This window comes from Oreochromis aureus, linkage group 1 (assembly GCF_013358895.1).
Source record: "Oreochromis aureus strain Israel breed Guangdong linkage group 1, ZZ_aureus, whole genome shotgun sequence".
Lineage (NCBI taxonomy): Eukaryota > Metazoa > Chordata > Actinopteri > Cichliformes > Cichlidae > Oreochromis > Oreochromis aureus.
Window position 1 is genome coordinate 19796380 of NC_052942.1, and position 22830 is coordinate 19819209.

Genomic DNA, 22830 nt, shown 5'->3' on the forward strand with positions numbered 1-22830 from the left:
GAACGGTCGCTTGACAAGCGTGTAAGGGGACATCCAGCCCTCTCACTTCTTATTCCTGATTCCTCATTTTCTCTGGACTCCACAAGCATCAGCTATTAGACTTGGCTGTGGGTATTATTAGACAAGGGTGAATCACAAGGCAAGCGGACATGCGCACACGCACCCAGATGCACGCACACGGACACACGCAACCGTTCACAGTGGAAAGTTACTTTATTTTCCTCTGTTTCACCTTTTTCTATTTAGCACAACAAGACTAATCTATCATCACGGTCTGTTTAACAACTTTTAAATTTAACTCTTTTTTGAAACTCTTCGTTGCTATACAAGCACAGAAACCCATAGATAACCATATAAGGCTGTGGTCCTCTATCCCACCAAAAACCAAGTTCCTCTTTCTTAATGTATTGCTCAAGTCAGACAAGGATGACTCAGTGCGGACATTAATCATGTTTTTTTTGTTATCTTCACATCTCACTCTGCTAAGTCCGCCTGTCAGAGCCACAGTTATTTTTAAAAATCTGAGAACTTAAACTCTGGTTAGACTTCAAATGTTAAAAACAACCTCAGAGCATGTTGTCAATTTGACTTCAAAAACATGCCCTTGACAGGGGCTAAGACTGTTTGCGCAGTCCTTTTATTTTATTGGTGACTGTAACGGCACGTATGCCAGAAAACGTATATTAGCGCTCATTCTGCAGCTTGTCCATATTCTGATTTTAAAGGATTAATAAAAAAAGTCTTACTTTTTTAGGAATTGATCCAAACACATAATGGGGGAAACAGTGGTGGATAAGCTGGCCCACTGAAATGTTATTACCTTTGAAAAACAAGTTTAAAGTCATTGCACACAAAAAGAAATAGGAAAAGAATAGAAAAGCAGGAAAAGAAATAGGAAAAGAAAAACATGTGTTTTATGGATTGTACGTCTCATAAGACTGATTTGTCATAAATAGTACGCATTACTCATGAGATTGGCTTCTTCCACATTTTCCAATACAACAGAATCAAAAGATTTAAGAATGAATCAATGATGCTGCATTGCAAAAATGCTAAAGTTGGAGGGAATGAGGACTTCTTATAGTTTTTTAAATGTAGTTTCCACATGCGTCAAGCCATAAATTAAAATCTTGTCGGCATACAATGGCCATTTTCTTGACTGTCAGGTCAAATGTCACACTGTAATTTAAAAAGTAAACTCCTGTCACATGCACCACCTGGTGGTCAGGCAGTTTATAAAGAGAACTTCTTGAACAGCTCCACTGAAGGAAAGATGAGGAAGTGGACCCCCTTAGAGATCCATATATGGTAGAAATAACTCTAATGTGTACATTTAAAACAAACAAAACACTAAAAAACATAAAGAAGAAACCAAAAATCAGAAAGAAGTAACGCAATAAGTTAAGCCAAATTTTGTTTTAGCTACTGATTGAGCTGCATCCAGTTTTAACTACATATTTCATTACAGAGATGTAGCTCAGCATCTCCCAAACTCAGGTCTGTCAGGTCTTCTTTCATACACTCACTTTTCTCTTATCTTTGCCTTTTGTGCGCGATATTGTGAAGCCCAATTTTACCTCTTTAGTTCTCAGGCAATTAATCGAATCACACATTATTTAAACATCACAGGGGAACTCTGTCTTTCAGGAGCTGTGGGCTACTGCAAAACTTCTGAAACTTGACCAGTTATTGTTTTTAAGAGGTCATAAAGCTTGAAAGTTGTAAAGCATTGGTTTAATTGTTAACAATGTATTTTATAATCTTCTCAAACTGGTTTTGAGTTTTAATAATATCCAGAACAGCAACAAGGAACTTATTTATTTGTGACCCACTGCAATTAAAAACTTTAGTTCCTCCCTTATTATAGTGGACAAAAGTAAAAACATAGGCCTACCCACAGTTGCTGATAAGTCATGACCACCTAGATGTGTCCAAGAACAAACAAAACAGGAACCCACACATTAAAATGTTCCTCTATTGCATTAATAGAAGCAGGAAACTGCACAGGGAACCTGTCACAGTGATAATAAGACCTGCTTGACTACTTAGCTTTGATTTCATAATAAAACACAAAATGGACATAAAGGTTAACAGTATACCATGTTCATTTTCTAACACTTTTGTTAACTGAATTTAAAGATAAAATTGTACCAACTTTGAAATATGAAGACAAGCCAGAACTTCAGTGATTTTGATTCCTGTAAATAAATACAACGAAAGCAGCAAAGGAGTAAATTCCTTGTAGGTTCCACTCTCTTCCTTATTTATATTAAGTAACACTGTCTGCAATACGACCTGCATTGTGTAATGACACTTACAGTCATACTGTATCTAACAGCAACAGTGTACTATAATGGGACCTTTGAGGATGATAATGGCAGTATGCATCTCTCTTTCTGACCATTATTCTATTTTGTTTTGGGTTTTTTTTTTCACACTCTGGTTTGTTTAGTTTTGCAGTGATGTTAGGCCAAAAAAATCCCTCATATACTAAAAATATTCCACATGAATTCTTTCTTTTGCGTTAGGATTTGATTTTGTGTGCTAGTGCTATCTAGTTACATCCCGCCATTTCACTGAAGTTGAAAATGCCCTGAGCAAGAAAAGTGTGCTGATATTTGGCCTTGATTTAGAGAGCTTAAGGGTCCTGAATGAAAGAAGGGAGGGGGGCAATAAAGTTACTTCCTGGAGTGTTTTGGTGGGGCGGGATCCATGCTGTGCCTCTCCTCTGTTGTTTATGTTTCCCCTCCATGATCCTGATACGTGGCTGTCTGGAGCAGCGTATGGTCTGGAGACTGGGGAAGCCGCGTTGACCCGCAGTTTCTGGTGCGCTGCAGCTAGCGGATCCCTGCCTGCAGGAGCAGCAGCAGCTGGAGTCTGGAGGAACTCAGCCTGCATTTTATCAAGCCGGCCTGGATGGCAGGGACACACTGGTGCAAAGATTGCCGAAATCACAAGGTATTAGAGATAAAAAAAAAAAAAAAAAAGCCACATGCAGACTGCTATTTGTTTTGATTTCCTGGCCGCTGACGCCATCAGTAAGTTTGTGAAACTGGTGCTAGCTATAGCAGGGTTAGCTTTAATGTGAAGTGACTGCGTGTCAGAGAGGCTAATCTCTGTAGCTGTACCCGTCTGCGGGTCTTTACAGGCTAACGTTAGCCTGCTAACCAGACCCCAAGTGTAAGCTTGGCTGGCACAACTTTGAGTGAACCGCTTTTTTAAAAGTTGCCGCACTGTTTGCGACTTTTTCACCACCGTCTTTGCATTTTCCCTGCGGTTAATATCACAGCGCAACTGCGTGTGTTACGTGCTGCTTAAATCTGCAATTCCTGGGAAATCCCAAGCAGGGAAGTGTCAAACTGGACGTTTAACAGCGACTTAAACGTGTTACACATTTTTTTCCCCCTTGCAAAAATGTGATTAATCGATAATAAATTAAAGGCACTTAAACTTTTCGCAGTCACTGTTAAAAAAAGGCTTGGACAAAAATACCAGGAGGAAGTCTGTCTGCTATTTCTGGAACTTTCTTCCTCCAACACAGCTGAACTTTTGTCACATGTGAGCCAAAGTCTTTTTCAGTGTTTACCAAGAGTTTACAAAGTTTCTGTTTATCGATGCAGGTTGAGTAAAAATCAAATCCATCGATGTTTTAATGGGACCAGTATGTGTAGTGATACTGTTACCTAAAACCATATTTAAGTTACAGTTTATCCTAATAAATACAGGGATAAAGTGCAGACTCTTGGCTTATGTTTGTGGGTATTCTTGTGTATATATAAATTATAGAAAGGGTTTATGAATTACAGCTCTATAATTTATAGTCTCTTTTTTGTTAGTGGACAAAAGCTGTGGACAGATACAGGCTGTAAATGCTGTAAATAGTGCTGTGCCAGATTGCAAATTTTGGTATCAATCCAATACCAAGTAAATACAGTGCAGGTATTGCTGATATCAATATAAATACTGATATTTTTAGCCTACAAGGCAACTTATGGAGTGGTCATAAGTGTGTTATGACTTATGAGATAAAGTATCATCATAGCAAATTGGAGAACGTGTGATTTTTTTTCCCTCACATTTCACAATAATTTGGTATCAAAACACACCTTTCATCTTTTCATGCATATTAAAAGTGGGATTCTTTTGTAAATGCTCTAAAGCAGGTCAGCTTCTTTTGTTTAAAAGTTCAATAGGTTATAAATACAATAGACATGGCAGTCAACACAGTTCAGACAGTTCATAGTGCATGTTTGATGTATATTTTTATTTACTTTTTATTTGAACTCTTAAAACCTGCACTTGTTTCATCTTGACATGTCTAATTTCAGATCTGTTGTGGTGGCGTACAGCGCCAATAATAAAACTGTGTCATCCCCCAATACTTACATACACAGTATATACTGTAAACTGGTCCTGGTTTACAGTGCTGGGCAAAAGTCTAAAGTCACCCTTTATTTCAAAATATTTTTCCAGTTAAATACTAACACAAATGGAAATATAGGAATGGTTCCCCAGGCTTCCCGAAAGACATTCAAAGCTCTTCTTTGAATGTTGCTGCTATTTGTTCTGTTTGTGTTTTTTTTCTATCCAGGTGTTACTGCATTGGCAGTGTGTTTGACGTCATTGTCATGCTGAAAAAAATGGATGATGTTGCAAAACAGACGCTTTCCAGCGGCATTGTGTGATGGGTCAAAATCAGATGGTACTTCTCTGCGTTCATAATTCCATCAATTTTGACTCGCAGCACCACTGAAACGCAGTCCCAAACTATGACAGTGTTTTACAGTTGGGTATAGACTCTCTCTGTTTAGTGTCACACTCTCTCCTGATGACGATTTGAACCGAAACGTAAAAATTTGGATTCATTGCTATATTTTACTGTCACTATTTGTCCGGCCAGTTAATGTGTTCCGTTTCCTTTCCACTGAGATCGTTTCTGTTGAGCCTTCAGTGAACAGTACTGGGATCATCTTAGGTACTGTGTCAGGTCTTTCGTGTGTGGTTTTTTTTTTCTGTATGTTAAAGACATGACTCCTTGGGAATAACGGAGAAACTAAAGTAAATTCATTTCTTTCTTTTTTTTCTTGAGGACATGACTTTTAGATACTGTTCCATCTCTTGTAGACAGTTTTTAGGCCTCCCACTTATTCTTTTGTCCTCCACTTGTCCAGTTTCCTCAAATTGTTAATGATACACTTCACACCATACTGAGATATGCTAAGTTTTCAGCTATTAGGTCTGTGGGAATCACCTTGTTACTGCAAAAAACCAAACTTTTTATGCTTGGCAAACTGTGAAATCTTAGTTGTTTTTAGATTCTGTTTAAAAAAAAAAAAACTGGAACAAATTATCTTTTTTTGGAACTGACTTAAGACATAATTTAAAATTACTTCTGGTTAAAAGTTGCCGGATATGTGTAAACAGAACACTTGTTAATCTCTTGAGCTTTTTATGCTTCATAGGTCGGTGTTAATTGGCTCCAAAAATAAGTCCTGTGAAAATGTTAAGGTTTAAGAACTGGACTGAAAAATGAGTGGACACATTTTGAAAGAGCTTCGGAGAGCCTGGCTTCCTTTAAGCAAAATAAAAAGAAATGAGGGGTGACTCAAGACTTTTTCACAGTACTGTGTGTGATTTATAACTTTTAAGAAATTGTTCCATGGAAGTAATCGCTGTTCTTCAGAAGGATGTTTGCAGATTGTGTTTCACTTTCTATCTGTTCATTTTCCAGCATTGTCCTTTTCATTTGTATAAATTACCAACTTTATCACTTTTGTTTTTCTTTTATTGTAAAAATAAACTGCAGCAGAAACACCAATTCCATCTACTCAGCTGCAAAGATGAACTGTTTTGAAAGGTTTTAAAAGTTTTCAGTTTAATTAAATGTTTATTTTAAAAAGTATGTTTATAAGATGCAGAGAAGACCTGTTTGTGTTATAGTTTCCTCCCTTTACAGAATTACTGGTTGCAAGTATTTTTTGGACCTTGGAACGGATGAAAGGTGGACGTTACTGGAGGCCCAGCTGGGCTGTAGCGGCTCTGTTTATCCCGGTTGCCCTGCTGATGCTGACCTCCAGGGGGGCATCGAGCATCCAGAAGATAACACAAACGGTTATGGCTCATACAACGGCTACAGCTGCAGGACCAGGCCCCAGCCTGACAGATGACCTCCCAGGCCTCCAGGCAGTAGCAGACTTCTTAGCCAGTGAGCGCGCTCATATTTGGCTCCTGTCTCTGGTGGGCTCTGTTGCTGTAGGCCTCAGTGGGATTTTCCCCCTGCTTGTCATTCCCATTGAAGCTGGAGCAGCCCTCAAAACAGAAGGTAAGAGAGACAATGTGTAACATCAGTATGCCTGCACATTATTCATTTAACATTTACTTTATAACTGTAATGTTAAAGCTGCATAGACATTTATGCAATATGCAACTCTATGCAAGAGAAGTCAATCACACACATTTGTGTAGGTGAAACAATGGACACTGCTGTGAGGGTCATTTGGCATGACACAAGCTAAGTTACACCTGTTTTATAGGGCTGCGTTTGTGTCACTGTTTCATGTTCAGTTTTTTCTTGAGCTAACATAGCTCTTACAGTAAAAGTCATTCACTGAGTCTTCAGTTCCTCTGATGTCAGGAATGCATGAGCAGTCTTGTGTTTGGTCTTGCAGCCAACAAGAGAACATTTAGTTTGATCATTCTTTGTTTGAGGGCACACTAAATAGTTGCTCCGCAGGGCTTTATGGCATTGCGTTGTTACTTGGTGATGTAAATATGGAGGACCTCAGTCACACAGGTGTAGAGACTGCTTGGTGACCATCTGCCAACCATGGTCACAAAGTATGTGTATTCTCATAACAATTTGCCGACCAGTCTGGGATTTCCCTAGAGGGTTATTTGTCCCTAGGGCTCACCAATTGGCCAAAACCTTTAGGGTTATAATCTTTTTTACATGCTCAAATTCAAATTCATGCTCAAATCCATTTAACAATAGTATAGTCAATAGTCAACATAAACCGAGATGGCAGTGTTTTAAAGGAGAAGTAATAGTGAATCAAGAAAGTACGTTACTGTTACAGAAGTCTGACCTGATTCTCAAAGCTTCTTACAACGATATAGCTAAAAACTCCAGCTTTCCAGCTGTTGAGTAATAAATCCCAGTCCGGTATGATCAACAAGTAGTTATGGTCAGCCTCTCCTAAATCCAGCTGCACATTCCTCCCGGTTTAACGTGAAGGGTACTCGAACTCTTTGGAAAACTGCTGCTTCCTGGTAAACAGATTGCCTTCTGTGGTGACCTCATGACAGTGATTCCACTCCCCTCCCACGAGGCATTAAAATACCATACTGAACAGAAAGACTCTCAAGCTGTCAGTCAAAAGGTCACCCAGTTCCACACCAAATAAAAATGAAAGGAGAAATCCCCGATGGGGGGAAAACGAAAGCCAGACCAACAGCTTTGTGAGGGTGCACTGAAGCACTGTGATGTTTAGCACCTTAGTCTAACTTATTCGTTTACCATCATTTTCTTATTGTAAACAAAATTTTGTACATCTGAGACTAATAGATCTGGCACTACTTGTGCAGTGGATTTTCAATTAGAAATACCGAGTTGTGCAGTCACAAAGTATTTTCCTTCTTTTGGGCATGGCAGTGGAAAACTACATTATCAGTAAGTGATGTCCGCTAGATATTTCAAGATATTAGTCATTTCTGCCCTGACAAGAAAAGACTTGCAGCTCTTGTGGCAGTGAGTGGTGTTGAATTATAGACACATTTTTGTATGTTTCATTCTCTTTTGTGGTTGTTATTAAACGAAGGGTCTCGATACATGTGCAGCATGGTGCCAGTGGGCCTCGCGCACAGTCTACAAGAGAAGTTTCTGGATTGGAAATGGTGACATTGCATTACATCCTCCCCCAGTCCTGAGAGCAGAACCAATTACGTCAGAGCTTATTCATTATTTAACATTTCACCCCATTGCCTGTTTAGTACCAGGCATTAGTACCCATCCCTGGCAGGCAGTAATGTACCCTTACACTACCTGCCTGTAATTTTAACCAGTTAACATATGGTTGAAGAGTGAAAAAGAGGTTTTTGCTGTTGAGCTTCAGTAACTAGACGTGTTATTGTAGGTCAGTCTGAGGCCTCTTTCAGGTGCCCCACCCTAAAGAACGTGGCAGGCCAAATGTGTATTTTAAGCTGTGAGCTTTCAAGTGCAGTCGTGAGCCGAGGTTAGTCATTACCAAGGAAACTCCTCAGGAATAAAAACGTGGCGCGTGAGTAAGCATGGTTAATATTAGTAAGGTGAGCCAGAGATTCTCTTGTGTCTCTTGTGACAAAATGATTAGTTGATGAGTGGAAAGTGGAATCAGTTTGTGCTTGTAATTGTAAACCAAAAACATGAAAATTGTATACATTTTTTTATAACTTTTACTCTGCAAAATAATTGTTACCTTGATATTTTGTGTGTGTGTTTTGTCAGCTGGATGCCATAAGCTTAAACAGCTCTTGAGCTTTGCTATTGGTGGTCTCCTGGGTGATGTATTCCTTCACCTCCTTCCTGAGGCTTGGGAGCTCTCTGGCTCTTCAGGTGGGTCTCCTTTCCACCAGTGCCCTCACCACCTCTGTATTCAATTTGACCTATTCTTCTATAATAGCTAATAATGTTTACTATCATTGTAATATTTAGACACCAGCTTGCTTTCACTGTTAACAGTCTGCTTCTCCTGAAGCAGCTTATAAAGTGTATTTGCTCTCTCAGCCTTATTTGCAGTCTGTTTGCTACCCTTCCAGCTGGTAAACAAAACCACTACATGACACAAGGCTTGTGGGTAATCATCGGTCTGCTGGCCTTCCTGCTCCTGGAGAAAATGTTCCCAGACCAAGACAGCCCCGAGAACTCCACTTCAGTTTCTGACCTGAATTTTAACTCGGCTGTAAGTATTTCTGCTGAAATGCTCCGTTTTCAGAAGAATATGCTCAGTGCTGCGCACACGCATGTCAATACAAGCCTTCACATCTTTATCTTTTCATTGGTATGCTTGGTGCAGAAAGCATTTGTGTTCAGTCAGCATAATTCTGCCAGTTTTTTTCTATCACTGAAACATCACATGACACTTTCACCAACAGCTTAACGTTTTGGGAAATATGCACATCGGCATTCTTGTTCAGTGAGAGAGAAATAGCCATCTATCCATTTTGTGAGCTATTTGACCAAATCAGGGGCAGATACTGCACAGAAACTACCATTCATATCCAAATTCACATCTATAGCCAATTTAGAAGCATCATTTCACCCTGGAGGATCTGGGAAGAACCCCCACAGCCACAGAAAGAGCAAGCAAAGTCCACACAGAAAGCTAACGATGCTAACAGCATCACTGTGCTGTCAGAGATGGATTTTTATGTCTTCGCTTTAATTTGCTCATTTGTAAGGATTTGTATATTGGACAGGGTCATTGTTGCCAGTTTTCCAGTGTTGTATTTAACAGGCTAACAAATTACACAGACACTGCTCATCTCTGCACTACCATCAGCACAGAGGGGAGGACGGCTACGTGTCGTACAGCTGAGTAATAGGGTTATGATGATCGAAGTGATTTGGGGTAGCGCGACAGTCAGGTCGATTTTTATCTCATTTCCAAATTGATGCTTTATATTGATATTGTGATTATCTTGAGATTCATGATCAATTTAATCTGCCAAGCTATGGTTTCGTGCCGCACTTTTACATGTAAGTGACGCTTCCAGCAGATGTGACTTGGTCTGGACTTCTGCGCGCTTTGAAATTGGTGTGTATGTGGTGCAGCTACACTGATCCCTCATACCTATCATCAAATGAGAGACAACAGGAGGATAAAACTGACTTTTGGACTGATTTTCAAATTAGAGCATAAGGTTGTACTTGCACCTACACTTGTGTATCTGGACCCCTAATTAAATAGCAGACAAATATCGTGACTTAACGTTATAGGTCTTCATCTGATATCCAGCTACTTATGTTCACTAATTATCGTTTATTATTATGGTTGGGTAAATCCCTCAGCTTATATCACTGTGCAAACATTTCTTCACGCTGGACGTGAGAAATAAAGTCCTGTTGTGTGTGTGTGTGTGTGTGTCCCGCTTTCATCCGTGCACTTTTTTATTTGCACGTCTGGGCCGCACATTTTTTCAGAGGTTGGATAGCACTACTATAATGATATGTTCCTCTGGTGTCTGGCTGCAATGCCAAACGGTGCTGTGAAAAAGTATGTGCTCCTGATAACTGGTTCTGCCGCCCTTGGCAACAAGAACTGCAATCAAGTGTTTGTGATAAATAGCAATGAGGAATTCTGGCTCACTCTACAGAATTGTTTTATTTCAGCCACACTGGAGGGTATTGGACCATGAACGGCATTTTTAAGGTCACACCAAAGCATCTCAATTGGATTTAAGTCCAAGATTTTGACTAGGTCACTTTTTTTGAGCTATACAGAGGTAAACTTGCTCGTGTGTTTCAGATCATTGTACTGCTGCATAACCCAAGTGCTTGAGCTTCAGGGCATGAACTGATGTTCGGAGATTCTCCTTCAGGACTTTCAGGTGGAGAGCAGAATTCATGGTTCCAGTATTTATGACAAGTCATCCAGGTTATTCCAAAGTTATTCCAGCTTCAAATGTGACATGAGCCTTTGTGTTCTTTTTGCCCAGCAGGGTTTTTTTTGGCTTAGAACTTTCCTGTGGATGCCATTTTTGCTCAGTCTCTTTCTTATTGTTCAGTCATGACCTCTGACCTTAACTGAGCCAAGTGAGGCCTGCAGTTCTCTAGTTATTGTGCAATGGCTTTGTAACTCTTTCCAGACTGAAAGATGTCAATGATTTTCTTTCTCAGCTGCTTTTTGAGCTATTTTGTCACACAGCATCTATACAAGTGATGGGTGGGGCCTAGTGGAGTTGAAATCAACTTTCCACAAAATGTGGTTAGTCAGAATCAATAATTTAACAAGGGAGATCAGGTTTGGATAGCTTTTTCCCCTAATAATCGAAATAGTAATTTTAAAACTGCATTATTGTATTTACTTTGGTTATTTTTGCCTAATATTAAAATGTAATGATCTTAAATATGTAAGCATGACAAATGTGCAAAAAACAAGAAATGAGGAAGGGGGCAAATACTTTTTCACAACACTGTTGGCCGTTGGCGATGCCACAGTGCCTCATGGGAGGATAAAAATAACCCACCCCTGCTGAGTCATCTCATCAGAAATCATTTGCAGAAATCAGACAATACAGATACCAATGTATCTGGGGTGATAAATTTGGGCATATGTGCATGAAAGCAAAGCGAGTGTCTGCTCTGTCTTTGTGGGGGAAAAAGGTAGCTTTGGATTTTTTTCCCCTTTTATAATAAACACCGTCATTTAGAAACTGCACTTTGTGTTTACTTGTGTTATCTTTGTCTAATATTTAAATTTGTTTGATGATCTAAAACATTTCAGTGACAAACATACAACAAAGTAGGAAATCAGGAAGGAGGCAAACACATTTTCACAACACCGTATATGTGTATTCATCTGAATTCTGCCTTTACCATCCCCTGTAGGTAAACATATATAAGTTTACCCATGAACAACCTCATTTACATGAGACGTGGCGTTTATGTGCACTGGTTTAAAAAACACCTATTTATAGTTATTATTTAAATATCTATAAATGAACTATTAACTATAAATTATGTAGCATTCTTAGTTGTTTAAGTTTATTGTTTAGGGGTTAGATAGAGATAATATAGATAGTGTAACATAAATACAGTGACAAACACACTGGCTGATAGCAGTATGTTTGTAAAGACAGACTCATTCCCTTTCTTATCTTTCTATTGCTATTGAGGGAGAAGATTGGAATCCATGGCTCAGCTCCTCCATGGTGTCTATTTATAGCGCTGGGGTGTAGCAGCTGCTTTAGCCATTTGAGTGTCCAAAGGATAACACTCAACTTATAGACACAGGCAGCAAGAGACGGAGAATGAGAGAACGAGAAGGTGGTTATAGGTGTTTTCTCTGATAATATTGTGTGGCAAATTTTTCCATAGGAAGCAAAAAGTATAACAAGCTGAACTAATTTTCTTTACTCTAATTGGGTCAGTGTTTAAGAGTCAAATGGAAAATGTCAAGATAGGATTTTTATCACTTTCTGGCTTCTTAGGTCATTTTGAATTTCTCATTAGGCAAAACTCAGAGCATTTGGCACCAACAGTTTAGCTCCAATCTGTTGGAGGAGATTGATAACCCCCCAAAATTCATCACGCTTTATTACTTCCTCATGCTTCAATCGTACACATGGAGCAAACATTTCCTTTCGGCGACCAGCAGTCAGCAGCCTATTTCCCTCTCGTTTAATTTGACTATCAGTTTAAATGGCAGCATAAGTGGTTTCTGAATAATGGGACAAGGAAGCTGGCTGTTCTCGGAAAACAGACCCTATAGCCTAAGACGAATGGTTCTCGCTCTCTCGTTCTGTTTTGTTTTTAATATGAAAATGTAAACATGATGGAGCAGCAGTCGAATTTAAAGGAGATTTCGTTGTATCTGAGAAAACAAATGAAAACTACAAACGACTGCTTATTAGTGCAAATGTAGGAAGGTCAAAAAATAATGAGAATGTTTTACCAGCTGTTAAGCTGCCGGTGGGTGAACCGTTTGACACACGGCAGGAGCAGCAGTAACATGACTGTTTACCGCACCGTGGGATTCAGGCATTACCATTTCCTTACTGTTTTGACCATAACTGTATTTTAAATGAGTTTTTTTTTTAAAAGTTCTTGTTGAGAAGACGTGTTCATTTGTGCCTTCTCCCCCCCTTCCTTTTTTCCCCTCCACAGACACAGCCTAATTCAGTTTTCAGTGGAAAAGCAGTGGTATCACTCAGTAACGGGCACCATGCTGAGTCATGGAAATCCTCCAAGCAGAGTTTGCAGGAAGGATCAGAGAAAATCAAGGTAAGGCTGACAACCAAAACATATCCCGGTTAACAAAAAGACAGAAAATGATGAAAGGTGGGGGCATCACTTGGGGTAAGAATTTGACATGGTTTGAATATATTTTACTTCCTCCGAGTAATAAATAGCAACTTAGTTGGTTCAGTGAAACGAGGAAGAGAGACTTGCATAATCAGTTGTGCTGTTAAAAAATTTCAATGTATTTTTATTTCATTTTTTATTATTTTTGAACATCTTCCCTTCACACCCCTATATATCTGCCTTGTTTTTTGTGAGTCCTTTGCAATGCTTTTTTCTCTAACATTTTATTTTTTAGGGTATAGACTACATTTTAAAATGTCTCATAAGCTGGGTGGTAACATAAATAATGGGTTAATTCAATATAAAAATTTCCATGTAGTGCCCGTTCACAACAATAATTATCTCATCGTGCAATGGATTGTAAAGATGCACAACCTCAAGCGTGTAACGATTCCTTATGAGCAAAACACTTGGCGACAGTGGGGATGAAGAACTCCGTTTTTGAGATCTCTGCCAGAGCCAGGCTGAGTGAGGGTCATTCTATGGGTGAGAGAGGATACAAGTTAATGACATGCAGTAGGGGTTTATAAACTGGCTCAGGGTCACCGGATACAGCCCTAAAAATAAATTCTATTACAAAGGAAAGTTCACAGGCTTGTGCTGGGCTTACACTGTGCGATTTTTGGCCCATTTTGAGCCGATTTTTCAGTCGTGCGACCGTTTTGTTGATCGGCCCGAGTTTGGCCTTCATCGTGCGTCGTTCATCGTGTAGTATACATGGGGTAACGAGAAGCGATTAACACCTCACGACCAGCTCCCGATCATCAATCGCTTGGTCGTGAGGGTGTCATCGCAGCCGCTCACACTGCGCACGCGCAAACACATAAATGTCGGTGAAAAAGACGGAGTAGCACAGCAGTGCAGCGTGTGATCTGGACACAAGCGAAGGAGGCACTTGTAGAACTTTGGAAAGCTCATCTGAGTCTTTTCGATGTGGCATCACAAAATTATCACGACCACAACAACCGTGAAAATAGTTGGAACTACACCACTGCTCAATCACAGCTGCCTGATCAATGTTGATCAAGTTGATGGTGGTGGCGTGAGTCTGTGTGAGTGAAAGACAGAGAGGGAGAGCGAGCGACAGATTTTCTGTTATAACCTTCATTTTTATGGACGCACAGTGTGAGCACTCAGGTCGCATCAGAGCATCGGGCCGTATAGTGTGAGACCCTGCATCGTGACCGACGAACTTCATTACCCCTGCGAGTCAATCGTGCAGTTTGAGCTGAAGCTGAATAACGCGACTGGAAAAATCGCACAGCGTATGCCCAGCTTTATCTTATTTTCATACGCACATGGCGGAAAAAGCATAGCAAAAGCAGATCATTGAATGAAACCGATGAACCAGAATTGGTTTTTAAAAACGTGCAACTTCAGTGATGTGGAACTGGTTTGGTTTTTGTCCGTGAAATAGCCACCAAAGCACTTTTTTTTTTTTTTGTAGAACATGCAAGCGGAGTGTCGTTGTTACCGTATTTTTCAGACTATAAGGCACTCTTAAAAGCCTTTAATTTTCTCAAAAATCGACAGTGCACCTTATAATCCGGTGGGCCTTATGTATGAATTCTGGTTGTGCTTACTGACCTCAAACCGATTTTATGTTGTACACAGCGCTCAAAAATCTGTCAAAAATGTTTTAGTACGACTTTGGTAAGCTACGAAGCCACACTGATTGATGGACTGTCGGAGCATTACGGCTACCGTAGTCAGGAGCCTCGCGGAGTAATACGTACTGTGCTTCAACATAATATTACCGTATTGTGTGTGTATAAGGACCCCAAAATGGCACCTGTTAAGAGACATGCGTATGAAGCGGATTTTAAACTCAAGGCTGTCAGTCACGCAGTAGAATATGGGAACAGAGCAGCCGCGAGAGAATTCAGCATTAATGAGTCAACAGAAGTGGAGGAAGCAAGAAGAATGAGTTGAGTAAAGTTAGACTTATCTGACTGCTTTATTTTGCTTAATGCGCCTTATAATCCCGTGCACCTTATGGTCTGAAAAATACGTATTTGACTTATTTATTTGGCACACTGCAGTTTCATGTTGCAAAGCACCTCTTTTTAACTTTTGTGGCTATTATACATGGTTATGCTCAGGATATGTCCATATATTCCACTGGAAATGCCTTTTGGTTAAACTGTCAGCAAGACATTTGCACTGTTAAAAAAAACAGCTGCTTGTTTAAGTGAAAATAAATTGATGGGTTCTTTTTTTGCACTTATAAAGTTGTGGAGTTGTGAAGTATTTTGTCTCACATCAATTACATCGTCAGTTATATCGTTATCGCAAATTTTCATATATATATTGTGATAAATATTTTTGGCCATGTTGCCCTGCCCTACTTTCAGGTATTTGAAGTATGATGGGACTTGATTATTTAGGTTTTTGATGACATGAAATTCAGATCCTTATTTAAGAAGGGGGCAATGAAGCGTAGCTAATACAAGTTAGTTTTGGGTGGGTTTCCCAGCTGGGGTTTGCTGAGTGGACCATATCCTTGCTCATGGCTATAGCATTCATAGTTGCCTCAAAGCTGGTCCTCAGTAATGCACCAGCACCAACTATGATAACAGGTATAATTATTAAAAAATGTATTTTTCTCCTAAAGAAACCATTTTTAAGGGGGTGTTATGGCCTCTTGTAACCCCTATTGGAATTGCAGTGAAAGTGTCTTAAATTACATGGTTGTCCTGACCTCACGAGGTGTGTATAGAGGAATTCTTAGGATGGCTTGGGGTGTGTTTTCTTATTAATTTGCTCTACTAATTGTAATAATTTAGGTATAACTACTAATATTCAGCCAAGTGATGATTCTAAATTGGCTGTAGGTGGAGTGTGAAAGGTTATCAGTCTTTCTTTGTTAGCTTTGTGATAGACCGGTGACTTAGGTGTACCTTGCCCTGTCCTGTGACAGCTGGGATATGACTTCACCCTCATTCACAACCCTGTATTGGACATGGTGCGCCCTATCCAATTCTATCGTTTAAAAACTGAATGCAACAAGAATGACACGTAGGGAAAGTTGACCAGTTTTCTTTTTTTCTTTCCTTTTTCAATAAGATTCTTCTCTACCCTTTTCAAGGATGTAAATATTTATTTGCACATACACAAATTGTGCGTAAATGCAAAAGCAATGTGGTGCCATTCGCAGCTTGTATAGTTACACCAAGCAGATTCTGCTGCTGTTTACACATATAGCATATGTATTAAAGATTTTAAAGGAAAATGTGTATGAATTAAAGGTTAGTGACACCAATTTAACATCTGATCAAATGTGATCCCATACATAAGGGTTTCCACCAGTATATGACCAGTCTGATGAATACAGTGGGGAGGTGTCTGTCTGTCTGTCTGTCTGTCTGTTTTTGTGTGTATATTTAGCCTACCCTGATTTGTGAAAATGGGTTGATCACAACTGAGCTAAAAGTATGAAGTCATAACTTTTTGTAACTCATTTTTTTCAATGTTGTTTTCCATTTTGTATATAGAGTTTGTTTGGTGGTATACAAGCTGGGAATCGGACCACATTGCTTTTGCATTTACACACGATTTGTGTATGTGCAAATAAATACTGGGATCCTGGAAAAGACAAAGCAGGAGCTTACTGAAAAAACAAAGCTGTTCCACTTTCCCCACATATCATGCTTGGAACATTGAGTTTTTCGAACCAGGAAGTGTTTAGTGACAGCATAATAAACAGTTTATTTTGGAGACAGTAACAAGAAAGTTGGCAGAGAAAATCAAGAGTTAATCACCAAAATCTTTTTATGTGTTATTATGTTTAGTTTCTTCGTTCGCAGTGGCGTGGGTGTCAAACATGCGTTAGATAAGACTGAACTTTGGTGGGCCAGAGCTCCAGATTTTTTTAATCTGCTTTATTGCACCGTTTTAAAAAAAAGTGTTGCAAGAATAAGTCGCATCATGGAAAAATTTCATCAAAGGCAGATTTGGAGACATCTGGACATAACCCAAGGCCTGTTCATATGTTTGTTTATGATGAGATTAGACTGACTAAATGTGGAAAAACACTGAGACATTAAAGACATTGAAATTGTGCTAATTATTTTCTAGATGTCTCGAGCATTTAGTCAAATAGAAACTACTTTTGTTTTCCAGAATAGGTTTTTTTTTTAGTTGTATGTGGTCCACAAAGTAAACTGATATTTGACGTTGTGCCTTTTTAAAAAACTGAAAGCAATCTTCGTTAACATCAAAAGACTCAGTAATTAAAATTGCAACATCTACACTTTACGTCATGGATGTAATGTTGCGGTGGAGTTCAGCCGAGGCTGTGCTGTAACAGAAGTGATCCATTCCTGCTGTTTTCTCAGTTCTGACTAATATGCGGTAATGTGACTAACAGTGACATGTTTGTCATGTGTTCTGTGTCACAGATGAGTGGATACCTAAACCTACTGGCCAACTGCATTGACAACTTCACCCATGGGCTGGCAGTATCTGGGAGCTTCCTGGTTAGCAAAAAGGTAAGATAAGGTGACACCTCTTTTGTAGTTTACACACAAAAGCCAACAGCTTGTCCTACATCTAAAGTACTCTGCATGTAATATTAGCAGCTTTGCTTTGTCAAGCTCAGGTGCTTGCTCTTTATTTTTCTCTTGGTTTCAGATGCAGTTGATATTTTGGGTCCAGTAATAACTGAAGCTCTATGTGTGCTTTATGCCAGCTAACCAATATAGCAACAGAGCTGTGGCGGTCTCAGAAGTGTGCTTTAAAACAGTGGCGGCGCCTTGTTGTAGTGTATCTGGATAGTTTTGTGCTGAAAATATGCAAATGCAAAACCACACTGATTCAGCAAAGTAGTTTTGTGAGAGTGTGATTATTCACAATTAGTCTCCAGCATGCATATTCATGAAAGAACTCCTGGTTTTATAATATAATTGCCGGTGTTCCCTGAAGTTGCAGTCACATACTGACAGTTGGTGACTGTAAATACAGTACAGTAGCTGATGCTTTTCAGATACTGTATTTGAATGTTGACTGTCGAGTAGCAGCCCCTCAAATTATGTTTCTTGAACAAGAAGCAATATTTGTGAGAAGACACACATTTTACTCTGTTTTCATTGAACTGTACAGAACAGGGATGTCAAATTCATTTTACATTGTGGGCCACATAAAGCCCGCTTTGAGCTTAAGTGGGCCTGACAAGTGAAAGTGCAGTTTCTGTCAGTGTAAAAACATTTAACTAAACATTTAATTCCTGAGTGATTAATATAAGTAGGGGGAAAAAAGCTTAAACATCATAGTCTATTCACTCCTTCCAGTGGGCCAGATTGGAGTCTTTGTTGGGCTGATTCTGGCCCTCGGGCCTTATGTTTTACACTATACAAGTATAATGTATACTATACAAACTATACAATGCACTGAAATATTTTCCCCTTCACGATTTCTTAATGTGTCGCACTTACATGATTGAGGTATGATATGTTGCTTTTAGTGATCTTTTAACCTGCTTCACTTTGCAGGTATGGCAAGTGAAACTAAGTGCATAATCACAAATAATTCAACCACCTCGTAGCTTTTTTCCCCACTTACATGAATAAAATCATCGTCTACAAAGTGTTTTGTTTTTACTCAGCTTATCTTTCTCAAATGTATCTGATCTCAAACATGCAAGTGTGACAAAAATGCACCAAAAAAAAAAGAAGTCAGAAAGGGGCAAATACTTTTTCACAGCACTGTAAGTGCATGTCAGTGGTTTGTTACTGCAACCTCAGAGGAGGAAACATCAGACTGAGTAACATAATGTCCACTGAGTGTGGGTAGGTGTGAATACAAATTTGGTTGTTTGCACTTCAAAAGGTTGAATAATAAATACTTTAATACAAAGTACAATAATAATTATTCCAAACTATGAAAACAGTGTCTGAAATTGAAGAAATATACGGTCTCGCCTTGTGGGAGCAGCTTGGAGTTTGAAACATTATTTCTGTTTGGTGCATTACGGTCTTATTGAAAAAATCTGCACTCCAAACTGCAGTAACATGAATTTGTATCGCTTCAGTAAGTTATTGTATATTTGTAGCAGTGGGATGGGAGTCCAGCTGGAGAGACATAAGGCAAGCAGCGTGAACTATGGATCCGTGTGCCAGAGAGGAAGTTAACTCGATGTTTCAAACATGCACATACAAGACATCTCACCAGTGTCTTCTGTTTACTCGTTGTGCATTTAGCACAATGTAAAATTAGCATTTTTTTCATTCACACTGGTCTATGATCGTGCTTGAAAAATATTTATTTTGTTTATTTTGAGAATTAAATAATCAGGACTTTATAAATTTGTCAGCTTCCCTCAGATCAGTGAAGTCTTGTTTGAAAAGCAGGTGGTCATTGCTGCTATCACTTTAGCTTTTTACAGCCTGAACCACCTTAAGTTACCTTCACTGTCACTTGACCTTACTGATGTATGAACTACATTTTTGGTTTCATGACATTTTCAGGTTTTCTTTTCCTTGACTATGGCTAAAAAAAATTTAAGCTCACTTATAGTGATCTGTTAAGATTTTGTCTTCCCTAATTTATGCTAAAAACAAAACAATAAATAATGGATGCATAGCTATACTCCTGACTCAGTAGTGGTTTTCTTTAGGCTCTTTGTGTAGGACAAAGCAGCACTAATGATACATTTCTTGCAGGTTGGGTTCCTCACCACCTTCGCAATCCTGCTCCATGAAATCCCACACGAGGTGAGGATCAGAGTTGCTGCTAAATTGTACAGTTTACTTTGCTTAAGGCGTATCGGAAGAATGGAAGTGCTCTAGTGTTTGTAAACACGCTGAATGTTTACCCTTTTTTTTTTTTTATGTGGGAAACATCATCATCTGCAGGTGGGGGACTTTGCCATTTTGCTGAGGGCCGGGTTTGATAGATGGAGTGCTGCTCGCATGCAGCTGTCTACAGCGCTGGTTGGGGTCCTCGGAGCTTTCTTCGCTCTGTGCGCTCAGTCACCAAAAGGCACAGGTAGGATGGGGCCAATACACAACACACAAGCAAACGCATTATTAATAACTGGAGTGCATTTTACAGTCGCCATATTCAGTAACAAGACTTTCATATTGTGCCTAGAAAATGCCAGTAGCTGGATATTGCCTTTCACGTCTGGAGGCTTCCTCTATATAGCCCTGGTGAATGTAGTGCCTGACCTTCTGGAGGAATCCAGTTTTAGGTATGATGGATGTTTATTAAAGAAGTCCTTTATTAAAGTGTTTTTACTGCTACTTAGGAAATCAGCGGCATTATTCTTGGGGTCTAACCAGCATGTCGAATGGATTTCAACAAGAATAATTATTTTAAATCACATGTTTGTTTATTTTTATCTGTTTTAATAATTTGCATGTTTTCACAACTAGATGTTCAGCGGTGATTAGTACAGCCGGAAACAGAACGTCTGGCTTTAACTCACACCACGTGTATATTTTAACATCTTTATGTGTTCTGTGGCAATAATGTGAGCCAAGATGAATTAATACATGGGACAGCAGCATTTACTATCAAAGCAGCCAGAGTGGGGTTTTGTTTGTTTGTTTATTTGTTGTTTAACCAAAAAAAAACCTGTATGGAAAACATGCTTCAGCCTAATATAAAGAAGCCTATCAACATCACAAATAGGTTTAAATATTGAAATCTTTTGACACGCGTAACTGATTTTAGTTGCAGTAGCATTTTTATTATAGCAACATCTTGCTTTTGTTGCGTTTATGAAATTATAGAACTGAAATAACAAATGACTTTATTTTTATTATAAGTGTGAAGTAAAAGGAAAAGCATTTATTAGCCTTTTTTGGGGGGAGGTTAGGCTAGCTTTATAACAAAGCAGCTATATAAAGCTCTGCAGGACAGTTTGAGTCCTACCTGTGTTTGTGCAAAGGAATCAAAATAGAGGATTGTAGGAGTAGTAGTCATTCTTATGATGGGTAATGGACTCGTTGCCATGGCATGAGCTTATCAGTCCTTTGGTTGCACAACCTTAAAAAGAAATGGCCATTGTTTATTCCCATGCTCCATATTAATCTAGTTTTTGCTCGAGGCCACAGGGGGAGCCATTGGAGATGGCTGAAAGAGCCCGTGTGTAGTTTGTGACCGATCATTTAGTAGAATAAAACTTAGCAAGGAATGTAAAACTGGTTCTGTGGTTTCAAAAAGGGCAGATGGTTTCCTTTAATGTGCTCGAATCAGTCTCAATGTGTAACCTTTTATTATCTTTTTGTTTGCTTTTCCAGACACTCCCTGATGCAGGTACTGCTCATTTTCTGTGGCGTGGCTGTCATGGCTCTGCTCTCTGCCATTCTCGACTGCTAATGGCGGAAACACCCTTTTTGGCCTTACCAAACACTAAAACTCAATAGCGGAGCAACATCCTATTCTCCTCATATCGTTTACCTGTCATATATCTTCATAGAAACTTTTGTGTGATGCTTAAAAAAACAAAGTCTGACAGAGGATTGGCACCTTACGGATGGACGACTGTCGACGGAACAAATGGTGTGGACACTTTAAAATGTGCCGTACTTGGATCGTTTGGAGTTCTGTTACCAAATTGTCTTTCGTTGATCAGATAATCATGATGTTTTGCACATGTATCTTTACACGGGTACGCCTGACGTACCTGGTCAGAACAAGTATTACCGGCCCTGTACAAGGACCTCCCTCTTTATAGTGTATTCAGAGCTAAATTGTTTAAATGTTTTGTGTGTTGTTACTGCTGCCCATCTTCTGTTTCTCATGTAGCTGCTGCGTATTTATTGAAAACGAGAAAACGGATTCATTAGACGTGCACCACGTTGTCATTTTGCCTTGTTCAGAAATAAGTGCCAAGAAATCAGGACGGTTTAACGCTTTAGAGTCGGCTCCTCACCAAAGTACACTCGATATGCTTTTATCTCCCTCACACAACACAGGCTGCACCTTTTGTCGAGCAGAAGTCGGGGCTCGTTACAAAGCTGTGCCGGCGCCGTATACTTGACTCTGACAAAGTTGAAATTAGTTCACGAGGAAGAAGATGATTGGTATGGTTTAATATTTAGTTTTCACTAACAGTTTTGTAATGCTAAAGACAGATTTTTAGAAAGTTAACCATCCAGATGTTCATGTCATGTTGTTAATATAAAGTTTCCACCACTGAATAAAGTCACCAGTAAATTTCCAGCATCTCTGTTTAAAGAAGCCATTTTATTTTTAACTTTAAGCTCCATGCTTTAGCAGACAAGAGGAAGCACTGGGACACATGATTCAGTGGATTAGGGGATATTTTGACTGATAGAGTTGTACGCGGGTGCTGAGACAGCGCGACGTGTTCAGCTGACCTTGTTGTCCACCGTGAGCATAATTTTACTGCAAAAGGTCCTTTGCCTAAAATGTCATATGGCAGTGTGGGGGGGTATTGATTGTGTGTTCACACTTGTCCAATTTCAACACAGTCTATTTGGCAAGCTTCTGTTGCCATAACGACTCCTCCACGGGTTGCCTTCCTTAGTCATCAGCCTGTGAGCAGCTTATTGTCTGTGGGAGCCTTCCTAAGTCACAGCACAGAAGGACAACCAACAACCACTGTTTACTCTGTAGTGGAAGAGGTTTCACTGGCAAATGGTACAAACAAATCTTTCATTCTTATTCCCATCCTTGCGTAGTTTAGTCCAAGAGTTTATTTCCTGGAGTTGGGGGGTTGGAATATGTGACAGATGGATGTTAATCATAATTTTTTTGATGATATTTACACCGTCCTCTTAATAATTTCACTTTTCCGAGTG

At 39.4% G+C, this 22830-nt stretch overlaps 1 protein-coding gene across 2 annotated transcripts; it reads left to right on the forward strand.

Moving 5' to 3' along the window:
- The first annotated feature begins 2626 nt into the window (after positions 1-2626).
- slc39a13 (solute carrier family 39 member 13) lies at positions 2627-22231 on the forward strand. 2 transcript variants are annotated; one of them, XM_031748730.2, is made up of 10 exons: positions 2627-2958; positions 5941-6322; positions 8483-8590; positions 8794-8936; positions 12863-12979; positions 17461-17550; positions 19720-19770; positions 19912-20044; positions 20150-20249; positions 21304-22231. In XM_031748730.2, exons 1-10 carry the CDS (start codon positions 2917-2919, stop codon positions 21380-21382), a joined length of 1245 nt encoding a protein of 414 aa, XP_031604590.1. In that variant the 5' UTR covers positions 2627-2916; the 3' UTR covers positions 21383-22231. The 2 variants fall into 2 exon arrangements, with proteins under 2 accessions (XP_031604590.1, XP_031604591.1); XM_031748731.2 differs by having other exon boundaries at positions 2630-2958; positions 5957-6322.
- The last annotated feature ends 599 nt before the right edge of the window (positions 22232-22830 follow it).